Source organism: Meles meles, chromosome 7, assembly GCF_922984935.1.
Source record: "Meles meles chromosome 7, mMelMel3.1 paternal haplotype, whole genome shotgun sequence".
Classification (NCBI taxonomy): domain Eukaryota; kingdom Metazoa; phylum Chordata; class Mammalia; order Carnivora; family Mustelidae; genus Meles; species Meles meles.
In genome coordinates this window covers 48553931-48581504 of record NC_060072.1, presented here as the reverse complement: position 1 = coordinate 48581504, position 27574 = coordinate 48553931, and the positions used below count along the sequence as shown (strand labels likewise).

Below are 27574 nucleotides of genomic sequence, written 5' to 3'. Positions count from 1 at the left end.
AGGGTCGCGCGCCAAACGAGGCGCGGCGCGTGGGGGGCCGAACCGCACCCAGCAGCACTGGAGGCCGACGCAGGGCTGTAGCGCGGGGGCCCCGTCGCCCCTCCCATCCTGAAGCGGAGCGCGCGCCGCGCTCCCGGGCCGCCCCTTCGCGGAGGCGGAGGGCTCAGCCCCCTCCCCCCATTGGCCGACGTGGTTGTGGCTGGGCGCGCGCGCGCGCGTAAACGCCCGGATGAGCCGCGGCTTCCGGCGCGCTCTCTTCGGGCAGTAGGGGGCGCGCATCGGGCGTACCTGGGCTGGCTCGGCTCTTTCTGGGGCTTCTGTGGCCCTGTGTGGCTGGAAGGAAAATAGAGCAAGAGCCGCAGCCTCGGAGGCAGCCCCGACTCCCCTTACTGAGGTTCTGCCGCTTTCGCCGCCAGGAGCCTCCTTCTCTGGACCTGGTGCGTGGGAGCGCCCCGGTGGCCTGGGCCCCGCGAGTGGAATGGTCGCTGAGGCCCAGGGCGTCGGGCTTCTGCGCGCCCCGTAAAGGGAACTTGGGAGTCTCGCGGGTCTCCGCTCCCCCCTACTCCAAGCGCGGAGAACCCCGCTTGGTGAAGAGCAGGTACCGGCCGGGAAGCGCGTGAGCAGTTCTGGGTTTGTTTTGTGACTTGGGTCGTCCCCTGTGCGCTGTCGTTTGCAGCCTCTATCCGGCTCGCAGCCTTTGTGCGTTTGGTGGTTGGGGGGGGGGGGGCGCGGGGCACGTGGGTTTGGGGAGGTTTTGTTGGTAGGACGCGAGGTTGTGGCAGCCGGGGAGGAGGGCGGGGTTTAGGGCCCGAGACTCGGGCGGGCCGGGGCCCGGGGGCTCCGCTGGTGGTCGGGGTAAAGGTCATGTGGGCGGGGGGTGTGCTGCGCTGTGGTCTGCTGTCTCCCGGCTCCCGGTCAGGATAATGACAGGTGCCTGTTCTGTAGCCTGCATGAGCCGGGCGCCGTGTCTGGGCGAGTTTGGGCCGGTTCTGTGGGCAAGTTGACTCAGCTTTTCCCTTTGGGCTGGTCAAGTTCGGACACGTTCCTAAGACGCAGTGGAAGGAGCTAAGCCCTGACTTGTCTCCAGCTGGGGCTATTTAAACCATGCTTTTCCCTAGCTGTGTTCGCCGGCGATTACAGATAGGTACCCGGGGTCAGCGACGTAGAGCACTTACTCTACCCTGATCTAGGTAAGGACCCGCTTGCTACTACTGGCTTTAGTTTTAATACATGCAGTACTTAAGGGCATTATTTATATTCTTTCTGTAGGACTCTGGCTTTTTCCACAGACGTTTCATTATTTAAACTTTTTATCTTGTGTTCTTTCTTTTTCCCACTTGTAGGCAAATGTGCAATACCAACATGTCTGTGTCTACTGATGGTGCTGTAAGCACCTCACAGATTCCAGCTTCGGAACAAGAGACCCTGGTTGGTATTTTTGTCTCAAGTGTAACTTGAGGTGATCTACTAAATTCCATAGACCCCATTTACAGTATTGTTCTCTAAGTGAAACTGTATGTACACAGCTTAAATTCTGCCATTTACTCTGGGGACAAATGTAAAAGCTGACTGTAAGAATCGGTATTTATTTTCTTAGTCCTTTATCACCCTGGATTTAAAATTGAGTTCCATTAAGCATGGATGCTGAAGTTATGTTTGTTACTGACGTTTTTTTCTATTTTGACTTGTCAGCATTTAACTTTTTAGATGTCTAAAAGTCATAAAAGCAATTCATGCTTGTAAAGATCTTAAGCATTACAGAAATGTAAAAAGTGAAAGCTTTTGAAAATTCTAGTCTTTTTTTTTTTTTTTTTAACCATGTCTCCTTTTAGATTTTTCCTGTGTCTCTATATAAGGGCAAATTTTAATCTGTTACTGTCTTGTTTTGTTAAGACAGGTGTGGTGCAAATTCCATCCATGTCAGTGAATCTATAGAATTCTGTTTAATGGCTCCCTAGTGTTCCAAAGCATTAGTGTACCTTTCTAAAAATTTATGCCTCTGCTATAGGTTTTTTCAGATAGGTTTTTTAAAAACCTATTTAGTTTTTGAGTATTACAAATAGTCCTGCTTTGTATGTGTATCCTATGTTATGTGACTCTTGTAAGATTTTGTATACAAAAGTAAACTCCTGGGTCCTAAACTATGCATATATTTGATTGCTATTCGTAACTTGCTAACAAAAGATTGTGAAAGTTTACACCACTGCCAACACTGAATATTATCAGTTTTTTAATATTATTAATTATTATTTTGCTGTTTTTGTGGTAAAAGATTCTATATCATTGTTTATATTTGTATTTCCCTGATCTCTCTTGAGATTGGGCATATTGTCATTTGTTAAATCATTTATTTCTTCTGGATTTGCTTGGTCTTGTCCATCCACTTTTCCTTTAGGTTTATTGTGTTTTTCTTAATTAGTAGTAGTTCTGTGTGTTTCAAATATATGTAACTTTTTTTTTAAAGAAATTCATATCCAGACTTCTTTTATTTTATTTTTAAAGATTTTATTTATTTTTTTTTTTTGAGAGAGAGAGCATGAGAGAGGGGAGGGTCAGAGGGAGAAGATGACTCCCCACTGAGCAGGGAGCCTGATGCGGTACTCAATCCTGGGACTCCAGGATCATGACCTGAGCTGAAGGCATTTGCTTAACCAACTGAGTCACCTAGGCACCCAAATATATGTAACTTTTATCATTTAAAAAGGTTGCATTTAATTTTGTTGTGTTTTCCCTATTGAGAATGTTTTTATGAAGTCAAATTTATTGACTTATTGGTTTTTGCATTTCATATCAAGCTTTGGAAGAAGTCTCCCATTCCAGGATTATACAGCTATAGTCCTGTATTTTCTGGTGGTATTTTTAATTTTCACATCTAGATCTTCATCTGGAATATATCTCTTTGTGGTGAAATGTAAGATTAAGAATGGTATTTTCTCTTATGGTTTTCTTATTGCATGTCTTTTAGGTCTTAATAAAAAACTGATGGCTTTCCATTGCAGATTTTTACTTTGAGTTGTTCTGTGAAGTTTGAACTTAATATAACATACATAAAATTTTAAGAGGGGAAAAAAGTAATTTTTTATCTCTCAAGAGAGAGTTCATTCTTTAAGTAGCCTGAAAGTAAAGTGTATGTGTAAGGATACCCACAAAAAGGTGTGATCAGAAGAGTTAATGATTGAATACCGCGCTTACTGTGTATTTTAAGATTTTTGGTTATTATTATTATTTTTAAAGATTTTGTTAGAGAGAAAGTGAGCGTGAGCAGAAGAAGGGTGCTGAGGGAGAGGGAGAAACAGACTCCACTCTGAGCAGGGAGCTGGATTGGGACTCGATCTCAGGAACCCGGGGTCATGACCTGAGGTGAAGGCAGATGACTGAGCCACCCAGGTGCCCAGTTTTTTGGTTATTAAATAATAGTCTGTTGATTAGTTGGAAATAGGCAATTTTCTTAAATCTGGTTTTGAGAGTTAGATGCCAAACCAAGATGCTGTTAGATTTCAAAGTTAGGCAGAGGACAGGGGTATTGAAGAGAGGTACAGAGGCACCAGTCTGTGTGGAGGTGGCAAACTATAAAGACACTTGAGCTTTAAAGATTTTGATGCAGCAACGGGGGGAAAGAGTATCTTATATTCCTGCCTCCTTGCCAGTTACTTTCTCAATACCACTTGCAAAACCTCTAGATCAGGATCAGGCACACTATAGCCTGTGGGCCATATTTGGCCTTCCACCTATTTTTGTAAATACAGTTTTATTGAAATGTAGCCATGGTCTTTGGTTTACATATCTATACTTCTGAGTTAGACCATCTGGCAGGAAAAGCTAAAAACTTACTATTTTGCTCTTTATAGAAAAAAATTGACCCTTGATCTAGTTGGTAGGTTCCTTGAATACAACGCCTGCTGTATTTATCATCCTCCATACCTAGCACTGTCTGGTGCATGGTAAAAGTTCAATAAGTGTTTTTCAGTAGATATTTGAAAAGTAGACCCACTAAGAGGCAGGATGATGTGGTAAGAAGAAAATGCTGGTTTGTAGTTGAGGGTTGAGAGTTGCAGCCTCAGATCTGCTCTTAATTATCCTTGCTAGTTATTTAAGTCCTCCAGCTTTCAGGAGCCTGATGTGTGGAAAGAAAAGATTGGGAAACAGATCTACCCTGAAGACTTCCCCTTTTCTCTTGGATTTTGGAGTTTAGTTTATGGTAATCTCATTGGAGTATTCCATTTATAGTTAAGTTTGTAAGGTAGTAAGCAGATAATAGAAATGGCTGGAGGAAAAAGAATTAATTTTCACTGCCTTGGCATGGATACTGTGTTTGATTGCAACTAATGATACTTGAGGATTCTGTGATTATTTGCATAGTAGTGAAATCTCAGCATTTTTTTTCCAAATTGCCTTGATAGTCTATGATACTCAGTTTCTATAGACTGTTTCATTTAGTGAAAACATCATGACTTAGTTTTTGAGTTCTAACCTTGTGAGATTGTTAAATATAACTCCTACCTTTACTGAAAATCTTCATGGAAATGCTTGCTCTGGGGCTTACAGTTGCGGAATAATTTTGGAAGTATAATAGCAGCTTTTTGTTCTTTGTAGGTTAGACCAAAGCCTTTGCTTTTGAAGTTGTTAAAGTCTGTTGGTGCACAAAAAGACACTTATACTATGAAAGAGGTAAGCTAAATTAAGAGTTAACAAGATAACTAATATCTTGCTAGTAACATGTAGTCATGGGGAGAAATTGGTTATATTGAGGGATTTTTTAGTAAGCAGTAATACCAAGTATTGTCATTTGGACTATAATTTGAAGCTGAAATTCTAATTGTACTTGAATATCATTTCTCACTAGGAACTGTGAGACAGGGAGGTTCTGTAGGGGTTCTTAGCGTTTTTGTGCTGTGGACCCACTTGGCAGACTGGTAGAGTCTTCTCAGAGTCCTGTTTCTAAATGCATGAACCAAAATGTATAGGATTACAAAGGAAACAAATTATGTAAAAGAGTTATCAAAATAGTAGACAATTTTGTGATATATGTGTTCTTTTGAGTGCAGTTTTTTTAATTAACACATTAAATAAAAAGATTTAGCAGCAGATGTAATAAATGTAATTTCAAATTAGTGAGTATAGTTAGTATTTTCAGATGTTTACAACAAGCATAGTATGATGTGAAAACACTTGTGATTTGTATTGGTGACAGAAATCACAGGTATTACTAATACTTTGTGGTTTGTTGCCTATATTCATAATAGGAAAAGCTAAATTTCAGTTAGAAGTTAGTGAAAATATAGATAGAAATTTTTTTTCCATCCAAATTAATGGACCCCTTGAATTCTATCCAAGGACTTCTTGGGCATCCATGGATCCCAGGTTAAGAACTTCTGCACTAGAAATACATGAGTACAGTATACTGATCTTTCTGGGATAGAGGTGAGCTGATTCATGAACATATGTTCTATTTAATGGATACATTTCAATGTAATGTTCTCTAGCTTTAAATTTGTGCACAGAAGCATGATTTTCAGTGAGAGACTGGGCCATCTTAGGCGAAATTTCATTGTGAATGAAATGTGCCTTTCCCCTATCTCTCCCACTTAGTTTATGGGGCCCAGATTGCTTAAAACACTGAAGTAACTTACCTACATGAGGATAGTGGGTCAGGAAGAGACTCTACACCATTTTCCTTTTCAGCCACACTTTTTTTGAACTTCCTTATGGGATGTTTGGTAGGTGTGAAGGTTCTCTTCTTCCTTTCCCACTTATCAACTTATCTTCAATCCATAGTCACCAGGGAATATTCCTTTAAGTTTGAGGCCTGCTTAACCAGTTAAATCTACAGATGGTAGGGGAGCTTGCAGGGAGGTGTTGAGATTAAGGATATTTTCAAGGTTAAGGATGCATTTAGGGCTGATGACTTGTGTTTGACCTCATTATCATCACATAATTAATTGGTTAAAGAAACAAAAAGCAAGCATTTAGTAGTAGAAAGGAGGAGAAAATCGATTGGGCCATTATAAAGGTGTAGAATGCTTATGCAAAACCATCTAATAGAAATATATATATATTTATTGTCTGAGGTTTCAGTTGCAGGATCTTTGTTCTGGGGCATATGGAAGAGTGATGACAGCTAGTATGGGATAGTAGGAAAAAAACTGGACTAGTAGTCAGAAGACCAGGTCCCATTTCCTTACCTCTAATACAGAAAACAATTCTATGAAATATCAGGAGAATGAGACAGTACTTGTAAAAGTACATCTAAAGTGTAAAAAAAAAAATTTGTGCATATTTAGGTGGTTAATAGGTTTGTATGTGGATGTCTTAAGATGTATCACTTCTTTGTCTTAGTGGGGCATACAGAATTTAACTGGATACGCATGATTCAGGGTTACTATTTTGATTATTATTGCATAGATTATATTGATATTTTCAAGAGTTTATTTTATTCACAGAATTCTTCCAAACTGTTGTGTAGATATAATTGGTCACTTTCCTGTGGTCCTCATTCATGATGACCTCAGAGGCTGTTGAGAGGTGTTTGGGACAGTTTAATATTTGCTAAGTGACTCCAGGTCACTGCTCTATTTTAGTTGATGTTTTGATTTTGCAGCTTTTTATTGCTCTCACTGGTTTTGCATTTTGCTGCCTTTTCCCTTCTTCCTAGTATGTATTACCTAGGTATCAGGGCAGAGTTAAAGTCTGTCATACACATACACTTTATTTAAGTGAGTTGGAGAAACAGTGTCTACTCCCATCAGATTAAAAGGAGAAGATTTAAGAGCTTTTTTAAGAGTACAAGAATGGTTGTTCTTTCAGTTATGGGTCTGGTTGCAGGTTGTTTAACCATCTTTAGATAAATGAGATATTGAATGTGTTTGAAACTAACATTTAATTTTCTTTAATGCTCAGAAATCCCATTTCTATTTCAGGTTATATTTTATCTTGGCCAGTATATTATGACTAAACGATTATATGATGAGAAGCAACAGCATATTGTGTATTGTTCCAATGATCTTCTAGGGGATTTGTTTGGAGTGCCAAGCTTCTCTGTGAAAGAGCACAGGTAAATTCTTCAGCTTAGTGCATTGTAAAAAGCCAGCTGGGCAAACATTTCAGTTTACCTCCATCTTCACCGTCTTTTGTCAGAGAAAAATTGTTGCTGTATATATAAAAGATGCTGAAATTTAATTTAGTAATATAGCATATTGCTTTAGAACCTCAGTTGTGGAATCTTATAAACCTGGGTTTGAGACCGAGCTCTCATTTACTAGCTGTGTGACTAGGTAAATTGACACCCTCTCTAAGCCTCAGTTTACCCTACTTATAGACATAATACAAATACCTCATGTCGAGGTTATAAAGAGACAATGTGTGTGTTTGACACATAGAAATCATTTAAATATTAGTCTCAGGGGCATCTAGGCGACTCAGTTAAGTGTCTCACTTTGGCTCAGGTCATGATGTCAGGGTCCTGGGGTTGAGCTGTTAGTCAGGCTCCCTGCTCAGTGGGGAGCATGCTTCTCACTCTCCCTCTATTCCTCCCCCGGCTCGTGCATGCTCTCTCTCATATAAATAAATCTTTTTTTTTTTTTTAAGGTTTTATATATTCACTTGATAGACAGAGATCACAAGTAGGCAGAGAGGCAGGCAGAGAGGAGGAAGCAGGCTTCCCACTGAGCAGAGAGCCCGATGTGGGGCTCGATCCCAGGACCCTGACATCATGACCTGAGCCGAAGGCAGAGGCTTAACCTACTGAGCCACCCAGGCACTCCATAAATAAATAAAATCTTAGAAAAAAGAAATTGGGATGCCTGGGTGGCTCATGGTTGGTTAAGCATCTGCCTTTGGCTCAGATCTTGATCCCAGGGTCCTGGGATTGGTCCCGCATCAGGCTTCTTGCTCATCGGGGAGCCTGGTTCTCCCTCTGCCTGCTGCTACCCTCCCCCCACCCAGCTTGTGTGCACGTGTGCACTCTCTGACAAGTAAATAAATAAAATCTTTAAAAATAAATAAATGTTAGTCACAGTTACTGTGTGTTAAAGAATATTATTATTGCAGTTACTGTCAAAGACAATCTTTAGACCACACCGTGGTAAAGGCTTACGTTTGAGCCTTACTCTGGAGATTCTGTCATATAGCATTATAGCACTTAATCTGCTGAATTTAACCCAGATAACATTTCTAAAATTACTCTACTGGGAACTGAAGACTTTTTACAGTCTTTCTTGCCTTACATTTGGAATTCCTTTTCCTATTTGGTTTAGCACAGTCTGTGTGGAGCCTTAGCATGCATGTATATCTTGATAAATGGGATGAATACTTTTCACCTAAAACAATTTTATTCCTTTTTTTCCCATTTCTAGAACAGTGGTTCATAGTAGCTTTTCAGTCTGTATTTATTAAATGAATGAAGGAAACTTCATCTTTTAATAGATTTTAAGATCGGGAAAGAAAATCCATTAGGTGATTGGTCAATGGTTAATAGAAGTCAAAATCAAGTTCCCCTATAGTGGGTTTTGTGTGACCTACTGCCTTTTTAGGCAGTCTACTTCTAAGCTTTAAGCACAGGGCTAAAAACTTTCTGTTTGAAAATACATGTATCAATCTGCTTTCTGCCTTCACACCCATTCCCTTGGGTCTTTTGGTAAAGTCCAAAGAAGGCACATTTCAGGAAATGGAGATACTAAGGTTTTCAGCTGGAGAGACCTTCGTGATTAGTAAGAGTAACTGTATATAATTATTGTGCAGTTAATTATCATGATGCTTTTTAGGATCTAGAAGTTTGCCAGTGATATAGTTTGAATACAGTGATTTAAAATTTAGTTTGTGTACAGTATAGTTCATACTAATATGTATTTAAAAGTCTGGTCAAGTCCAGTTTAGTACATTTTTATTTTAAAATGTACATCTTTTCTTTTCCTCCCTACAAGGAAAATATATACAATGATCTACAGAAACTTGGTAGTAGTCAATCAGCATGGTAAGTTAATTTTGAACACCATAAAAACACCATAAAAGTATTTTGAACACATTCTGTGTATGTGGAGTCATTTAACAGGAAGAAATGAACTGCATGAACTAAAACAACGTAATACTAAGGTTCTAATGCATATTTGCGATATGTAAAGTTAAATACCTTATTCCATCAATTTAAGCCTTGGGATGTCAGTATTAGAATTTGTTTTGAAAGATAATTTCTGTTTGTTTCTTTTTGGCGGTGGGGGAGGTTTCACAAACATGTATTAAACACTTTATTTTTAAATTATATTTTTATTTTAATTTCAGTATAGTTAATATACTGTGTTATATTAGTTTCAGCCTTGCAATGCGGTGATTCAGCAATTCCATATACATTAGCAGGTGCTTATCATGACAAGTGCTCTCCTTAATCCCCATCACCTGTTTAACCCATTCCCCTACCCACCTACCCTCTGGTAACCATCATTTGTTCTCTATGGTTATGAATCTGGTTTTTGTTTTGTCTCTTTTTTCTTGGTTTTGTTTCTTAAATTTCATATATGAGTGAAATCATATGGTATTTGTCTTTCTCTGACTGATTTCACTTAATGTTATTTTCTCTAGGTCCATCCATAGTGTTGCAAATGGCAGGCTTTCTTTCTTTTTTTTTTTTAATGGCTGAATACTATTCTATTGTGTATATATACACCACATCTTTATCCATTTATTTATTGATGGATAGTTACGCTGCTTCCATAATTTGGCTATTGTAAATAATGCTGCATATATCTTTTCAAATTGGTGTTTTTGTATTCTTTGGGCAAATACTCAGTAGTGGAATTACCAGATCAGTGATGATTCTGTTTTTAATTTCTGAGAAACCTCCATACTGTTTTTCACAGTGATTGCACCACTTTGCATTCCCTCCAACAGTGCATGAGGGTTCCTTTTTCTTCACATCCGCACCAACATTTGTTGTTTCTGAAAGGTAGATAATTTCAAGGCCATGCTTACTCAACATATGATCAAACCTTGAAACGTATTAAAAGGCTTGGGAAGTAATACAGATACCTAAGTAGGACAGTTTGAATGGATGAGCCCTTTTTTGTTTATTTTTATAATAGATAAAACTTTTATCAATTTATTCAGGTAAGTGGCATTTAATTTCCATACCTGTAGACTTGCAGTTCTTAACTGGTAATTTTTGGGTTACATACTCCTTGGATACTCTGATGAAAGCATTGAGTTTTTATTTCAGAGAGATAAACATACACAGTGATATGCTGATAAATGTTTAACAACCCACTTTTCTGGGGGAAAAGCCCTGCTTTTTGGTGTTTGCTGAGTTCCATGGTGTAAGTAACTCCCATCTTGGCCATTTTCAGGCTACATATATGGAGTTGGTAAGAAAGGTACACAGTCCACTTTGAGTACCAGTAGCTAGCTGGCTTCCAACACACCATAGACCTTTTAAAGCCCAGTCTTGAATTACAATTAAAAACTGTTCTTGGAAGCTTGTTTACTTCCTGAAGTGAACCGGCCACTCTTGTCCTTCCACTAGTCTGTATTGAGACTTTATTGTTATGTTGTTTTATTATACTTGTTTGTATTTCTTTTTCTTGTATCCTGATCAGGTTTGCATTATGCATCAACACTACAGTATTTTATTAATAGGATGTTTAATAAATGTGTTGAGTTGAATCCTCTTCCATAGTTAGGGCTTAAGACCCAGAAAAGGGCATCACTGTCTTATCCTAGAGTAAAAGTGACTGTTAGGCTGGTGATATGTTTTAATGTTTTACAAAGCTCTTTATAAAATCAAATGAAGGCAAATAAAACAACTATATTATTATAGTAGTATTTTCAGTTTTCTTAAATATTATCCCTGATGTGTTCATTCATTCATGTAAAGAAACCTTGGTAGATTACTAGGAAAATTATATTAGTGAGATGGTAACCTGTAGATTACTTAGGTTATTTCCATTCTGGGTTTGTTTCAGGTTTTAGTTAGTAGAATTAACTTCAGAACTCCTGTAACTGTTCTCAACCTGTCACACCTAGTACTTCCTTTTTATTACATCTGAGTTGTAACAGGTCTTCTATTAAAACAAAATATAACCTGTCTATATGTACAACTTAAAATCAGGGGGCGCCTGGGTGGCTCAGTGGATTAAGCCGCTGCCTTCGGCTCAGGTCATGATCTTAGGGTCCTGGGATCGAGCCCCGCATCGGGCTCTCTGCTCCGCAGGGAGCCTGCTTCCTCCTCTCTCTCTGCCTGCCTCTCTGCCTACTTGTGATCTCTCTCTCTGTCAAATAAATAAATAAAATCTTTAAAAAAAAAAATAAATAAAATCAGTATAATACATAACCCATAATATAAAGAAACTATTATGATAACGTGAATAATTCCAGAATATTAATGCATGGGCCTGATATACCTATTAAAATGAAAATGCTTCCAAGGGAATAACAGAGTATTTAGTTATGACCTTTGGCAACTGCATATTTCCTATCTGAAATTTTGACTTGGGAGCTCTAGGTCTGTACATCCATGTACAAATTAAACCCACCTACCTGAATGAGTTTCATCCACTTAATTCATTATCTTTCCTTCTTGATCTGTTTACCTTCTGAAGTTTCTCTCTTGGTGAATGGTACCACCCATTTATCCATCCAGGGCAGAATCTTGGAGTCCTTGACACCTTTCTCCCTTGCCTTTTATATCAGACACCAGGCCTTGTTGGTTTTTACCTTTTTAACTTCTCTGGAATTGATCTTTTTTCCATGCCTTAGTTTAGGCTTTAATATTTTGACATTTGTATTATTGTTGTAACTGTTTAGTACTGGCTTCCCTGCCTTTGCTCTCTTTTTCTTCCATTTTGCCAAAGTGATTTGTTGCTCCTCTGCTTAAAATGACCAGTTAGGAGTTCCTTATTGTTCCCTGGATAAGAAACTTGCTGTGAGCTAGCAGATCAGTTCTATCTATTGGATTAAACCTTTTTAATGGTGAGTGGCTGTAGCAGTGCGACAGGGCAGCTTCTGAAGTGTCGCTGGGAGGAATGCGATGATGCAGGCTAGAGGGTGAAAGTGCAGCTTGTTGCCTACCTTGTGCAGTTTCACAAGACACACAGGGGCCTTTGTCATCCTGTTTACATACCAGGAATAATTGACTCCCTGTAATTCCCCACAACAAAACATTGGTAATTCAGTTCTGGATGCTTTTTTCACAGGGTGTTCCTCAGTCTGGAATAGCCTGTTTCAGTCCTGCTGCTTCAAATTCTACTATGTGAAACTTTCTCTGATTCCTTTTTCCTCAGACCCTGCCCTGTCCCTACCAAATAATCATTGCTCTGTATTCTTCTCTAATTTATCTTATAATACTTCTTTTATCCCATTTATTATACTTTTATTACTCTTAATGAAAACTACTCTGTATTAAAATTGAATTATCTTAGGGCACCTGGGTGGCTCAGTGGGATAGAGCCTCTGCCCTCAGCTCGGGTCATGGTCCTGGGATCCTGGGATCGAGCCCCGCATCAGGCCCTCTGCTTAGTGGGGAGACTGCTTCCCTTCCTTCCTCTCTGCCTGTCTCTCTGTCTACTTGTGATCTCTGTCAAATAGATGAATAAGGTCTTTAAAAAAATAAAATAAAATAAAATTGAATTATCTTATTTACATCTCCAGTATTTAGCATGGGTTTGGCTCCTGGGAGATACACATTTACTGTTTGTTGAAAGGTTAAATTGTGTAAGGAGTTTGTCTTGGACTGACAAACTAGTTTTTTTTCCTATTTTGTGATTCTCTGTTGTTATGTTTTTTCCTCCATCAGAACCATCAGATTCAGGCACATCTGTGAGTGAAAATAGGTGTCACCTTGAAGGTGGGAGTGATCAAAAGGTAATCTTTGAAATGAACACATTCTAGTTTGATGTTTCTTGAAAGTTAGGTTATTTTAAATTATTTTTAGCTTCCTGGTGTTAAAAGTTCGTTTTTGTTTGTTTTTCCCCCTCTTGGATGCTTTAGGACCCTCTGCAAGAGTTGCAGGAAGAGAAACCTTCATCTTCAGATTTGGTTTCTAGACCATCTACCTCATCTAGAAGGAGAGCAATTAGTGAGACAGGTATATATAATTATTTGACACTTTCAAACAGCTTTTCATTCTTTATTCCCCAATAAAATTAATGCATGTAGACTTAATGAAATTGTGCTTTTTTTTTTTTTTTCTTTAGGTGAATTTCTGAGTTTCATTCTTATTTTTATGTGATTTATTTGGTTTAAAAATTGCTTTCTTAGCAACATTTTTCTGGTTGACTATAGCAGGTACAGTTTCCTGGGCTCCACTGGAATTCATAGTTAGCCAGCAGCCTGTTATTCAAGGTAATAGAGAACAAGTGTATAAACTCTTATTTTAAGTCCTTAGTTACATTACCAGTTAAAATATTTGTTGTTTCTAATAAGTGACAAAACACACCACTGAGTTTAAAATAAGCAAAATGATTAACCTCTAGACCTGAGGATGAGATAAAATAGCTAAAACATTTTTACAGAGAAAAGGTAGTGGAGGAGGCTGTTGCCTGGTTAAAAGTCATACTAACTAAAACTGTAAGATTCAGATCAAAGAAGAGTTCAGCAGATCAATGAGATAGAATAGACAAACCTGGACTAGAGTATACATGACGGCAAAGGGCGGTAAGGACAGAGGATGTTTTGTTAAATTCATGAGACTGGAACAAATGGTTAGTTATCTGGGGAAGAAAAAACAAGTTCTGTCTGTACCATATGCCAAAATGAATTCCAAATAAGTTTAAAAGAGAAATGAGAATTATAATGTATTTGAAGGATATTCACTTTAAACTTGACAGTGCTATACCGTTATTACATAAAAAGTTCCCCTATGGGGCGCCTGGGTGGCTCAGTGGGTTAAAGCCTCTGCCTTCAGCTTGGGTCATGATCCCAGGGTCCTGGGATCAAGCCCCGAATCGGACTCTCTGCTCAGCCGGAAGCCTGCTTCCTCCTCTCTCTCTCTCTGCCTGCCTCTCTGCCTACTTGTGATCTCTATCTGTCAAATAAATAAATAAAATCTTTAAAAAAAAATCCCCTATAATTGATTAAAATATCAAAATCCATATAGCCAAAAGGGCAAAAACCCAAGATTTTCATAGTAAATACAAATGACTGATAAATAGGAGGGAGGGGATGGATTTTAGTGGTTTTGCTTTATACACAATAAAAAATACAGAAGTGGGGCGCCTGGGTGGCTCAGTGGGTTAAGCCGCTGCCTTCGGCTCAGGTCATGATCTCGGGGTCCTGGGATCGAGTCCCGCATCGGGCTCTCTGCTCAGCAGGGAGCCTGCTTCCCTCTCTCTCTCTCTCTGCCTGCCTCTCTGTCTACTTGTGATCTCTCTCTGTCAAATAAATAAATAAAATCTTTAAAAAAAAAAATACAGAAGTGTCTTTCCTAGGCTATCAAATTAGCAGAGTTGAATTTTTGACTCATGAATTCTTTGACCATAGCAACAACATTCTGATTTTTCTTGCTCTTGGCTTTTGTGTTCCATCATGTAGTACTGAAAGAGATGGTAAAAGGTAAATTGAATTGTATCTCTTCCCACTTAGCCACTTTTGATACTTGAGATAAAACCCACACTTTTGGGGGCACCTGGGTGGCTCAGTCGGTTAAGCGTCTGTCTTCAGCTCATGTCATGCTCCCAGGGTCCTGAGATCCAATCCCATGTTGGGCTCCCTGCTTAGTGGGGAGTCTGCTTCTCCTTTTCCGTCTCCCCCTGGCTTGTACTCTCTTTCTCTCTCTCTCTCTCAAAGGAAGAAAGAAGAATCTTAAAACAAAACGCCACACTTTTTCCCTCAGCCTGCAAGTCCATAATCTACCTTTAACCTGGTTTTTGGCCTTTTCCCGCCACCTTTATTGTTTCCACTGTACTAATTAATTGGCTCCTCAAGTCAAAAATCCTTCCTTCTTTAAGGATGTTTGCGGACAGATTTTTTTTTCTGCCAGCAGTTCTTCCTATCTCTGCTTATATGATCAGCTCCTCGTTTTTAGGCTGTCTCTAACCAGCCAGAAAAGCGATTCTCTCTTCCTTTCCTTAGCTCCCTGCTTGTTTTCTCATAGTACTCATTATAGCTTGTAAATAATTATGTTTCAGTTGCCCTGATATTCAAAATTAAATTCGAAATTCTGGTGGCAGGGATGATGGCTGACTTCACTTTTGTATACCTACGGCCTAGCACTGTGCCAGACAGTAAGCAGGTGCTCAGATTTGTGGACTAAATCGCTGAATTATGATGAACAGTATAGGGGCATGTGGGTGGTTCAGATGGTTAAGCATCTGCCTTTGACTCAGGTCATGATCTCCAGGTCCTAGGATCCAGCCCTGTGTCAGGCTTCTTGCACACTGGGGGTCTGCTTCTCCCTCTGCCTCTCCCTCCTGCTCATGCTCTATCAAATAAATAAATAAAATCTTTTTAAAAAACGGTAAATTGTATATGGACCTATGTCATAGACACCATATTCTGCAGCCATTAAAAGTAATATAAAAGAAGATTTCAGAGAAAACGACTCCCAAATTGTACATTTTAGTGTGGTTCAAATATGTTTTTAAAAGGAAATTTAAAAAACTGGAAAATTATTACAATAAAATTTTAATGGTAGTCTCAGTGGTAGCACTACAATTGATATACATTTAAAAATTTTCTGTTTTTTTTTAAGATCTCTATAGTGAGTAATACTTTAATAGTCACAAAAAAAGCCCCAAATGTTATTTATGGAGGTAAAAATTATGAATCAGCATGGTTTAGGTTTCAACCAAGATCACCTTTTATAGGTAATACAAACATGACTAAGAACTTTTATTAAGAACTTGTGATCTAGGGGCGCCTGGGTGGCTTAGTGGGTTAAAGCCTCTGCCTTCAGCTCAGGTCATGATCCCAGGATTCTGGGATCGAGCTCCGCATCCGGCTCTCTGCTCAGTGGGGAGCCTGCTTCTCCCTCTTTCTCTGCCTGCCTCTCTGCCTACTTGTGATCTCTGTCTGTCAAACAAATAAATAAAATCTTAAAAAAAAAAAAAAGAACTTGTGATCTAGTTATGGAGATCAACACAGAATTGCTTAAAATATAGGATATAACAGTGGGGAATTAAGAGGAAAAGAGGTCTTCTGTCTAGGAAGGTCAAGAGAAGGAAATGGAGTGAGCAGAGGTGTGCAAGTTGTACTTGTTTCAGGCATATGGATTATAGTTTATTTAATCCCATAACCCTGTTTGGTACTTACGTACAAGGCTTCAGTCAACACCTTGCCACATACATCCTTAAGTGGTTATGCAGGTATTTCTCTTTCAATCTCTAGGATAGAGGTTGCCCACAAAATGTATTATTTTACATTTCTACCAACAGTGTATAAAAATGTCCTCTCAAATCTTTTGAAACTCTCTCTCATTTTAACTTTTCATAATTCTTATGGGTGAAAAATGGTATCTTGTTTTAATTTGCATGTCCATGGTCAGTAAGAGGTAGGAGATTTTTTTCATACGTTTATTAGTTCTTTGTATTCTGTGAATTGCCTTTTCATATCTTAGATTTTTTTTTTTTTAATATTTATTTGAGACAGAGAGCATGTGTGAGTAGGGGATGCAGAGGGATAGAGAGAAGCAGGTTCCTGCTTAGCAGAGAGCCCTGTACGGGATCTCCGGGATCATGACCTGAGCCAAAAGTAGACACTTAACTGACTGAGCCACCCAGGCGTCCCTTGACTTTTTATTTTTTAAATCAGGTTTTGTTTTTCTTAATTGGTGGGAGGACTTGTATATAATGGGTAGTAACTGTTTTATGTATGTTGCGGATATTTTCTCCTAGTTTGAGATTTGCTTACATTTTATTTTGCCGTGTAAACCTTAATTAACATAGTCTAATCTTGGTAAACTTTTTCTTGAGAGCTTTTCAGTGTTACACTTCCTTATTCTGGTATTACAAGAATATTCTCTTACAAGTATTTGGATGGTTTTATTCTTTGTGTTTGGCTCTTTAATTCACTTGGAAATTATCTTTATATTCAATATACTACATGGTAAGACTCATATTTATGTTCCTGACAGATTTGGTAACATTCTAAATCAGAGATAATTCATTATTTAAAAATAAAATAAACCATCACTGGTTTTGATTCCTATTAAAAATACAGGGTACTGAGAAAATTGTGGAATGTTAAGAATACCTTCTAAGTAGGGGGTGCCAAGGTGGCTCAGTCAGTTGGGCATCTGACTCATGGTTCAGGGGATTCAGCCCTGCTTCGGGCTCTGTGCTGAGGATGGAATCTGCTTAAGATTCTCTCCCTCTGCCCTTCCCATTCATGCTTGCTTGCTCTTTCTAAAATAGGTGGATCTTGGGGCGCCTGGGTGGCTCAGTGGGTTAAAGCCTCTGCCTTCCGCTCAGGTTATGATCCCAGGGTCCTGGGATTGAGCCCTGCATCGGGCTCTCTGCTCGGCAGGGAACCTGCTTCCCTTCCTTTCTCTCTGTCTGCCTCTCTGCCTACTTGTGATCTCTGTCTGTCAAATAAATACAATCTTAAAAAAAAAAAAAAAAGTGGATCTTTAAAAAAAAAAAAAGACCATCTAAATAAATTAAACATTTTTCGTTCTTTTCAGAAACAAATCTTATATCCTACAATATGCTTTTTAAAAAATTTTTTTATTTTTTTAATTAACATATAATGTATTATTAGCCTCAGGTGTACAGGTCTGTGAATCGCCAGGTTTACACACTTCACAGCACTCACCGTAGCACATACTTCCCCAGTCCATAACCCAACCACCCTCTCCCTACCCGCCCCCCGCCGCAACCCTCAGTTTGTTTTGTGAGATTAAGAGTCTCTTATGGTTTGTCTCCCTCCCCATCCCATCTTGTTTCATTTATTCCTTTCCTAACCCCCAAGCCCCCCATGTTGCCTCTCAACTTCCTCATATCAAGGAGATCATATGATAACTGTCTTTCTCTGACTTATTTCGCTAACCATAATACTACAGTATGCTTTTAACAAAAATTTAGATTAGTTCATGAAAGCTCTGCATGTATTAAATTAGTTGTGAAATGGGCACCTGGGTGGCTCAGTGGGTTAGGCCTGTGCCTTCGGCTCAGGTCATGATCTTAGTGTCCTGGATCCAGCCCTGCATCGGGCCCTCTGCTCAGCAGGGAGCCTGCTTCCCCCCATCCCTCTCCTGCCTCTCTGCCTACTTGTGATCTCTGTCTGTCAAATAAATAAATAATCTTTGAAAAGAAATAAATAAGTTGTGACTTAATGGAGATGACATTCTGAAAGAAGTTTAAAAAGCTTTTTTTTTTTTTTTTTAAGTTTATTTACATATGTACATAAGTTATCTCTATGCACAATGTGGGGCTCAAACTCATGACCTCAAGATCAAGAGTCACGTGTTCCTCCTACTGAGCCGGCCACATACCCCACTAGCTTGAAAAGATTTTTTAAAATGTAGTGGTCTGGGTGTACCTGGCTGGCTTAGTCAATAGAGCATGTGATTCTTGACCTTGGGTCTGTGAGTTGAAGCCCTATATTTGGTGTAGTGCTTACTTAAAAAAAACCAAACAGCATTTTTTTTTTTTAAGATTTTATTTATTTACTTGACAGAGATCTCAAGTAGGCAGAGAGGCAGGCAGAGAGAGAGGAAGAGAAGCAGGCTTCCCGCTGAGCAGAGAGCCGGATGCTGGGCTCCATCCCAGGACCCTGGGATCATGACCTGAGCCAAAGGCAGAGACTTTAACCCACTGAGCCACCCAGGTGCCCCAAAATACAGCATTCTGTCATAGCTCTCAGTTGGACAGAACCAGTAGAAGTGTTCGCTTTTGAAATAGTAGTAATTGACTGTTTTTCTGTTTAATTTCATTGAAATAAAGTTTTGGTACAAGTAGGTACTTAAGGCAGCTTATTTGCTAAATGAATCACAATATAGGGTTTTAATTAACTTGTCTGTCTTTATGTATCCAGAAGAACATTCAGATGAACTACCTGGAGAACGGCAGAGAAAGCGCCACAAGTCTGATAGTATTTCCCTTTCCTTTGATGAAAGCCTTGCTCTGTGTGTAATAAGGGAGATATGTTGTGAAAGAAGCAGTAGCAGTGAATCAACAGGGACGCCATCAAATCCGGTAATCTTTTCATTTTAAATAAAACAAGACTCTTGAGGCACCTAGGTAGCTCAGTCAGTTAAATGTCTGCTTTCCGCTAGTGTTGTGGTCCTGGGGTCTTAGGATTGAGGCCTGCGTGGGTTTCCCTGCTCTGTGGGGTGCCTGCTTCTCCCTCCCTCTGCCTGCTGCTCCCCCTGCTTGTGCTGTCAAATGAATAAATAAAATCTTTAAAGAAAAAAAAAAGACTCTTGTTTTTAAAATCCAGTTTTAGCAGTCCTAATAAGGGTTTGGATAAAATGCACTTATATGCTATGCAATTGCTGTCATACACAGTGCTCAATTTTTCTGTCCCATAAAACTACTAGGGCTGGGGCGCCTGGGTGGCTCAGTGGGTTAAAGCCTCTGCTTTCGGCTCGGCTCATGATCCCAGGGTCCTGGGATCGAGCCCCGAATCGGGCTCTCTGCTTGGCGGGGAGCCTGCTTCCCTTCCTTTCTCTCTTCCTTCCTCTCTGCCTACTTGTGATCTCTGTCAAATAAATTAAAAAAAAAAAAATCTTAAAAAAAACTACTAGGGCTATCTGGGTGGCTCGATTGGTTTAAGTGGCTGTCTTCAGCTCAGGTCATGATCCCTGGGTCCTGCGATCCCCTGCTCCGTGGGGAGCCTGCTGCTCACTCTGCTTGTGCATGCGTGCATGTGCGCATGCTCTCTCCCTCTTTCTCAAATAAATATTTAAAAATAAAGCTCCTGTATAGATCATCTCTACTCCCAACCCCAGGTTTGAGAGAAGGATGGGAGATAGTTGTGGGGTGTGTTGGTAAGATTAGTACCAGTATTAATAGTTGTTAATGTCATCCTACATATTGGAGAATGTTTGTGAGCCACTGCACCAATAGTAAATTCAAATAAATTGGAGTATAGGGTAGTCTGAGGATTTGTTGTTTTACTTTTTAAAAAACAAGGGAACAAAACAAATTTGATTCAGTTAGCTGTCTTAGAATTCTAAGGCAGGTTTGTTTTGAGTATTTAGAGTAACAGTATCTTTATTATTGTAACTACCAACAAATTAGTCACCATAGTCTAAGGTACACATTTGCCATACAAAGGCCTAGATATCGGGAAAGGTCTGTTTACTAAGGCTGTGGAATGTAGGTATGTTACTGCATGGATGGTGGGAGAGTTTTAGCACTTTCTGATTATTGATACAAAATCCCAAAGCATTAGGAGTAAAATTCTTCAAAGATGTTATTGAAAGAAGTTTGGTAAAAAATCTTTTTTTTTGCTAACAAGAATTCCTGACAAATGGAATATTATCTTTCTTTACAATATGAAAAATGGAACTTTTATTTTTGATCTGGCAGTACCTCCGTGTCATTATTTTGGATATTCATGATCATTTTGAAGTTCCTAGAAGGTGTAGGGGACTCAGTCAGTTGTGATAGTAACCTTATTCTTACTTTTTCTGTATTGTTAATTCTTATACATATTATGTTACATTTTTCTCTTCCAAGCAGTGATTTTAATGGATATAGGTGGACGCTCCAGAGTTGGGATTTACCAGAGCTGTTACTTCTGTAGGCCACTAGATGGCAGAGAGAGCAAGTTCTTCAGTCAGTCAGTCTGCCAGTGTTTTCTGTGCCAGGTTCTGTCTGGCACTGGGGTGGAGTGGTAGTCAGGGTAGATATGGCCCCTGCCCTCATCGGGAGACACATCATCAACAATGAAACAGGTAATTGAGACATTTAATAAATGCTATGCAAAAAAATACAGGATCTTGAGGGCAAACATGCCAGTCTGAAAATTGAATCCGTCTTCCATCTTTCTTACGGGTTTAGTAAATTGATGAACTAAGGCTATATTCTAGGCTCTGTATTTGGCAGTTTATATATTTCAGTAGCCTCAAATTCCATTTACAGATGGGAAAGATAAACTTGAGGGCCCAAAACAAGTTCCTAACTGGCCCTTTATAGGAAAAGTTTGCCAACTCCTGTTCTAGGGTGCTATGAAGAAAGTAAATTAAAAACTGTTTTTTAACATTTTGGCTAATGTTCAAAACAGAATGACATTAGCCAAAATGTTAAAAAACAGCTTTTAATTTACTTTCTTCATAGCACCCTAGAACAGGAGTTGGCAAACTTTTCCTATAAAGGGCCAGTTAGGAACTTGTTTTGGGCTTTGTGGGCCAGTGGTATTTGTTGCAGCTACTCAGTGTGCTGTCAGGCTTAGAGCAGCTGTAGACGACAGGAAATGGCTGGGCTCAGTAAAACTGGATTTATAGAAGTAGATGGGCTGTGGGCTTTACTTTGCCAACCCGTACCTCAGAAGATATTTGCTGAGACTTCAGTCAGTTTTGTGATTTATCCCCATATTCTAAACTTAGTGCACTAAATTCTAGTTAATTGACATATCCAGTTTGTTAGATTACTTTATTAGAGGCTGTCTCCTAGCTTGGTGTGTAATTTTAACCTGTTAATAGAGTCCTTGCTAAGAATTAGAAATGCCAGGGCACCTGGGTGGCTCAGTGGGTTAAAGCCTCTGCCTTCAGCTTGGGTCATGATCCCAGGGACCTGGGATCGAGTCCCGCATTGGGCTCTCTTCTCAGCAAGGAGCCTACTTCCCCTCCTCTCTCTGCCTGTCTCTCTGCCTGCTTATGATCTCTATCTGTCAAATAAATAAATAAAATCTTAAGAAAAAAATTAGAAATGCAGCTTGTCATTTTTGCTTTTACTACTGCTTTCCTAACTTCACTATAAAAAAGTCTTTTGACCTCAGTGTTTATAAAATATTTCATTTTTATAGATAATAGAAATATTAAAGATCATTTAATCCAGACTCCCCTCAGAGATGAAGTAGCTGTGGTTTTTACAGGTTAAATATGTCCAAGGTTAAATAGCTCCTTAGTGGCAAATCTAGAAGAATGTTTGTATCTTGATTCTTAGACCTTTCAGCTTTATATTCCTCTTTTTTCTAGTTCTACCTTTCAGCTTTGTATATGTTCCTCTTGTTAGTCACTACCGTAAATATTATGGGATTGATGGTCTTACTAGGGTTCTTACACTATGAAATGAACCACATGAGCTGATGCAGAATTCTAAAAATCTAAAAAAAATCATGTCTGAAAGCTCTTCTAAAGAAATTATTCTCAAAGTTCATTACAAAATAAATCTCATGGGGTGCCCGGGTGGCTCAGTCAGTTAAGCGTCTGCCTTCAGGTTAGGCTCCCTGCTCAGCGGGGAGTCTGCTTCTCCCTGTGCCTCTGCCCTTCCCCCTGTTCTCTCTTGCTTGTTTGCTCACTCTCTCAAATCATTAAAAAAAATAAATCTCATAATTACTATGTGGGTTGTAGCTACTAGCATTCTACCAATCTGAAGATACAGAGATTAAGATGTGTTTTTAACTCTTAAGGTGTGTATAACTCCGATATCTAAGACTCATGCGAGCAAAATTATGCATAATTTATGTTTAAAATGATAATTATGTATATAAATATATTTAATATGTAAATAGTAAAGATAATTAAAAGGAGAAGTGCTCTTTTAATTGTGATATTGACAGAAGCTTTAGCAAAAAAGGATGAGTGGGACTTAAAAACTATGAAGTTACTCACTCCAGTAAGAGAAGTAAAGTGTGCAAGGTGAAGTGCCAAGTTTGGTTGAGGAAAAAAAAAAATGTAGATCTGGCTGATTGCTCATATTGGGGGGATTTGCGGGAGAGGGAGTGTCTAGGTGGAGAGAAGATGACAATGTTAATATGGTCCTGTGTGAACCTTGACTGTCAAAGGGATTTAGTCTTTTGGACAGGGATTTTGAGTGGGGAAAATAATATTGATGTAATAGTAACCCAGAATCTTAATCTAGTGTCATTGTGTAGGGGGGATCTAAGGAGGAAATAGGACTGCAGGGATGAGCTAGGAAGCTAAGAGGCCAAAAGATAATGTACTTTTTTTTTTTTTTTAAAAGATAATGTACTTTAACTTTTTTTTTCTCCCCCTGATTTTAGGATCTTGATGCTGGTGTAAGTGAACAATCAGGTGATTGGTTGGATCAGGATTCAGTTTCAGATCAATTCAGTGTAGAATTTGAAGTTGAGTCTCTCGATTCAGAAGATTATAGTCTTAGTGAAGAAGGACAAGAACTCTCAGATGAAGATGATGAGGTAGTTTTATTTCTCTAATTATAGTCTAAAGTCCTTCAATATTTTCTATATTCATTGATAATTGAAATAATAATGTATTCTGATTTCACTTAATCTTTGACTTTTGATTTGTTCAAACTAGAATGTTGTTTTGTGGACTTGAGGCTTTTGTAGTTCCATGTTGTCTGATTTATATTCTTGTAACTATAAATGGCATAAAGTCAATGAACATTCTTGTAATAGTCTTATTTTAAGAAAAATTCACCTCTTTGGGGTGCCTGGCTGGCTCAGTAGGTGGAGCATGTTCTTGATCCTGGGGTCATGAGTTTGAGCCCCATATTGTAGAGTGGAGTTTACTTAAAAAAATAAAGTTAAAAAATATCCTCTTTTAATATTAATTTACTTTTTATAAGAGTGTGCACACAGTTAAAGTCACTGGAGATGATTACCTTCAACATTGCTAGCTATTTCAGTTACTTAATATCTCCATATTTATAAAATGCTTATATTGAATTTTTTGCCTTACTCATTTTAAACATCCCGTCTGTTGCCTTTTAACCATAGTGAGTCAGGATTTCATGGTTCTCCACTTTTCCACCCTCATGCTTATTCCATTTGACCTCTGTCTCAGAATTTCTCATATATAGTAATACATGCTTTTCATTCCTGGTTAAGGAAAAAAGATGATGAGTTGATGCTAATGGATTTGTTTTATTAGGTATATCGAGTAACTGTGTATCAGGCAGAGGAGAGTGATACAGATTCATTTGAAGAAGATCCTGAAATTTCCTTAGCTGTAAGTATACATCTGCCTTTTTAAGGAATTGAGAAAACATAGAGGTTAAGGTTAGAAAAATATGCCTAGTCTGCTTCCTGACATGAGGTAATTTCTATAAAATTAAAATGTTTTCAGAAAGTTGTAAAGTGTTTTGTTCTTTAATTTGTTATGTAGGAATCTGTTACTGAATTTTTTTTTTTTTTCTTAAGATTTTATTTATTTACAGGGGGCCTAGGTGGCTCAGTGGGTTAAAGCCTCTGCCTTCAGCTCAGGTCATGATCACAGGGTCCTGGGATTGAGCCCCGCATCGGGCTCTCTGCTCAGTGGGGAACCTGTTTCCCCCTCTCTCTCTGCCTGCCTCTCTGCCTACTTGTGATCTCTGTCTGTCAAATCTGTGATGTCAAAGCATCTGGCAGATGCTTAACCAACTGAACCACCCAGGTGCCCCTGAACTTCGAAATTTTTAAATCTAAAATTTCAAGTATGTATGGCCTAGAGAGTAGGATTATGTGTCTCTGGTGTATTTATCACCCAGCTTTAACAGTTATCAACATTTGCCAATCTTGTTGATCTGTACTAGGCAATGTGGTAGGTAAGATTTGCTATTTAGGAGTTCAGGACGAGGGGCACCTGGGTGGCTCAGTGGGTTAAAGCCTCTGCCTTCAGCTCAGGTCATGATCCCAGGGTCTTGGGATCGAGCCCTGCATCGGGCTCTCTGCTCAGCAGGGAGCCTGCTTCCCTTCCACTCTCTCTGCCTGCCTCTCTGCCTACTTGTGATCTCTCTCTCTGCCAAATAAATGGATAAAATCTTAAAAAAAAAAAAAAAGAGTTCAGGACGGGTGCCTGGAGGGCTCAGTCAGTTGAGTGTCCCGACTCTTGATTTTGGCTTATGTCCATGATCTCAGGGTTATGAGAATGAGCCCTGCAACGGGCTCAGCGCTCAGGGTGGAGTCTGCTTGTCCCTCTCCCTCTGCTCTCCTCCACCGCCCCCGCTCACCCATGCATGTGTGCTGTCTCTTTAACATAAATACATAAAAATCTTAAAATAAAAAACACAGGACCAAGGGGTACCTGGGTGGCTCAGTCAGTTGTGTCCAACTCTTGATATTGGCTCAGGTCATGCTCTCAGTGTTGTTGATTTGGATCCTTGCATCAACCCTGTGCCCACCATGAGCCTGCTTAAGATTCTCTCTCTCCCTCTCTAAAAACAAAAGTAATAATAAAAGAATTCAGGACTTAAAAACATTTTACATTATATGCTTCTTGGGGTTCCTGAGGTAAGTTGTGTTTTTTTAATTGAATATTAATGCTTTAATTTTTTGTCTTAATACTGCCTTTAATTATATTTGAATGGGAAATCTCATTTTTTTTTTTTTTTTTGCTGAGTTGAAAAGTTATCCAAATGCAAAAAAGATGAAATTGTAAGATTTTTGAAAAAAAAATTTGCTGTATTAGAAAATAATTCAAGTAACTGGTTGATTCATTTGGTGTCATACATAGATTCTAAAATTTATTAGGCTCTTTGAAGCATTCTCTCTCCCATATCACAAAACTTTTGTCTTTGGTTTTTCAGTTAGGTAGCAACCTAATTTGAGAACTTGAAAGAACTAATGTGGGAGAATGAAATCATCTCCATCCTTGCTGCTAATTTCTGAGGTCATTTGTGAGGCAAATTAGAAATGGTTAATCATGGCAAGGTTTACATGGAAATTATCCTTAGGCAAGAACCATGTTGTAGTTAAGAGAAGGGATAGGGATATGTTTGTTAAAGAGTCTGGGGATGGTAAGGGAGTTTATTATCCACATTGCATGATGGTAGAAAGGTTTGGGAAGTAAGTTGAAGTATGGGAGAAGCAGCAAGTACTTACAGAGATGAGTACACACGAAGTATAGATAAGTAAGGGGCATACATTTTGGGTAATGACAAGAATGACAGATTTTAGCTGGCAGTGATTGCTGAGAAAAAGTTTTGTGTTTCCTTTGTGGATGAAGTTAGGGAAAACTCAGTTGAGCCCAGGTTTTAGGGTACTTCTGAGGCGGGCTTTTTCACTGGCACATTGAGCAGTAGCTTCATCTAGATTGATTGGGTGGACGGACGTTGGCCACAGTATCCAGGGTTGAGACTTTAATTAAGGGAGTGAAGTGAGTACAGGCCTCATTTCAGAATAAAAGACTACATCACACTTTCAGCTAAATGAACCAACTGTATCTGTGTCCTTAAACAGAAAACTTTATTGGGATGTGGTTAAGATCACGGTGAATACATTTTTTGTTTTAGGATTCTTTGGCGTGGTTTGGCTAAAAAATTATGTACTTTATCTACTTTATAATCTCATGCTTGAGGAAAGATTGCTACATGTCAAATGTTTTATGTAAAACATGAAGTGCTGAAAATTGAACTCTGTGCTAGATTCTACCTCAGACATATTGCAGTTGCTAGTGTTGGCTGTGACTAGTTGTTAAACGGTTACAGAAACTGTCTTTTTTCATTGAAGGACTATTGGAAGTGTACTTCGTGCAGCGAAATGAATCCTCCTCTTCCACCTCATTGCAACAGATGTTGGGCCCTTCGTGAGAATTGGCTTCCTGAAGATAAAGGGAAAATGCCTGAGAAAGCCAAACTAGAAAACTCAACACAAGTAGAAGAGGGCTTTGATGTCCCTGATTGTAAAAAATCTTCAGTGAGTGATTCCAGAGAATCGTGTGCTGAGGAAAATGATGATAAAATCACACAAGCTTCCCAATCCCAAGAAAGTGAAGACTATTCTCAGCCATCAACTTCTAATAGCATCATTTACAGCAGCCAAGAAGATGTCAAAGAGTTTGAGAGGGAAGAAACACAAGACAAAGAAGAAATTGTGGAATCTAGTTTTCCCCTTAATGCCATTGAACCTTGTGTGATTTGCCAGGGTCGACCTAAAAATGGTTGCATTGTTCATGGCAAAACAGGACATCTTATGGCTTGCTTTACATGTGCAAAGAAGCTAAAGAAAAGGAATAAGCCCTGTCCAGTGTGTAGACAACCAATTCAAATGATTGTGCTAACTTATTTCCCTTAATGGACGTGTTTATAAAAGTAGAGCTTTATATTTAACTATATAACCCTAAAAATTTAGACAACATAAAATTATTTTTTTACACATACCAATGGAAGAAATTATCTGTACATGTAGATTTCTTCTCTGTAGTGTAATTTACCTACTTTGGGAGGGGCAGTATAAATACTTCTTTTAGAAAAATTTCACTTTTGTTTATATTTGGGTTTTAATGTAATTAAAATTGGACATATAGCTCATCTTTAACCCTTACTCTTTATAATCTTAAATGATTTCCACTCCCTTAAAATTTAGAGAAGTACCTGATTTTAAAAAATACATTTGAATATAAGTTATGTACATTCACGTTATGGTATGCAGTGATTATGCTACTTACAAAACATTCAAATCTGCAGATAGTTTCATTCACCATGCTTATGCATTAAATTGTCTAAATTTTTAGGTTTAGTATACATATTTATTGATTTACAAATAAAAATATTAAATGATTAAGAATTGTTTCAAGAATGTGATTTTT

The 27574-nt window shown here is 38.8% G+C and overlaps 1 protein-coding gene across 4 annotated transcripts; it reads left to right on the top strand.

Annotated features, from left to right (window-relative positions):
* MDM2 (MDM2 proto-oncogene) lies at positions 1-27549 on the top strand. Of its 4 annotated transcripts, XM_046012582.1 has the most exons (12): positions 1-598; positions 1119-1190; positions 1344-1428; positions 4594-4668; positions 6918-7051; positions 8919-8968; positions 12776-12843; positions 12970-13066; positions 18952-19112; positions 23089-23244; positions 23942-24019; positions 26497-27549. In XM_046012582.1, the coding sequence occupies exons 3-12, from the start codon at positions 1348-1350 to the stop codon at positions 27058-27060; spliced, it is 1464 nt and encodes a 487-aa protein (XP_045868538.1). In that variant the 5' UTR covers positions 1-598; positions 1119-1190; positions 1344-1347; the 3' UTR covers positions 27061-27549. The 4 variants fall into 4 exon arrangements, with proteins under 4 accessions (XP_045868538.1, XP_045868539.1, XP_045868537.1 ...); XM_046012583.1 differs by lacking the exon at positions 1119-1190 and having other exon boundaries at positions 1-437; XM_046012581.1 differs by lacking the exon at positions 1119-1190 and having other exon boundaries at positions 2-598.
* Positions 27550-27574: the final 25 nt, after the last annotated feature.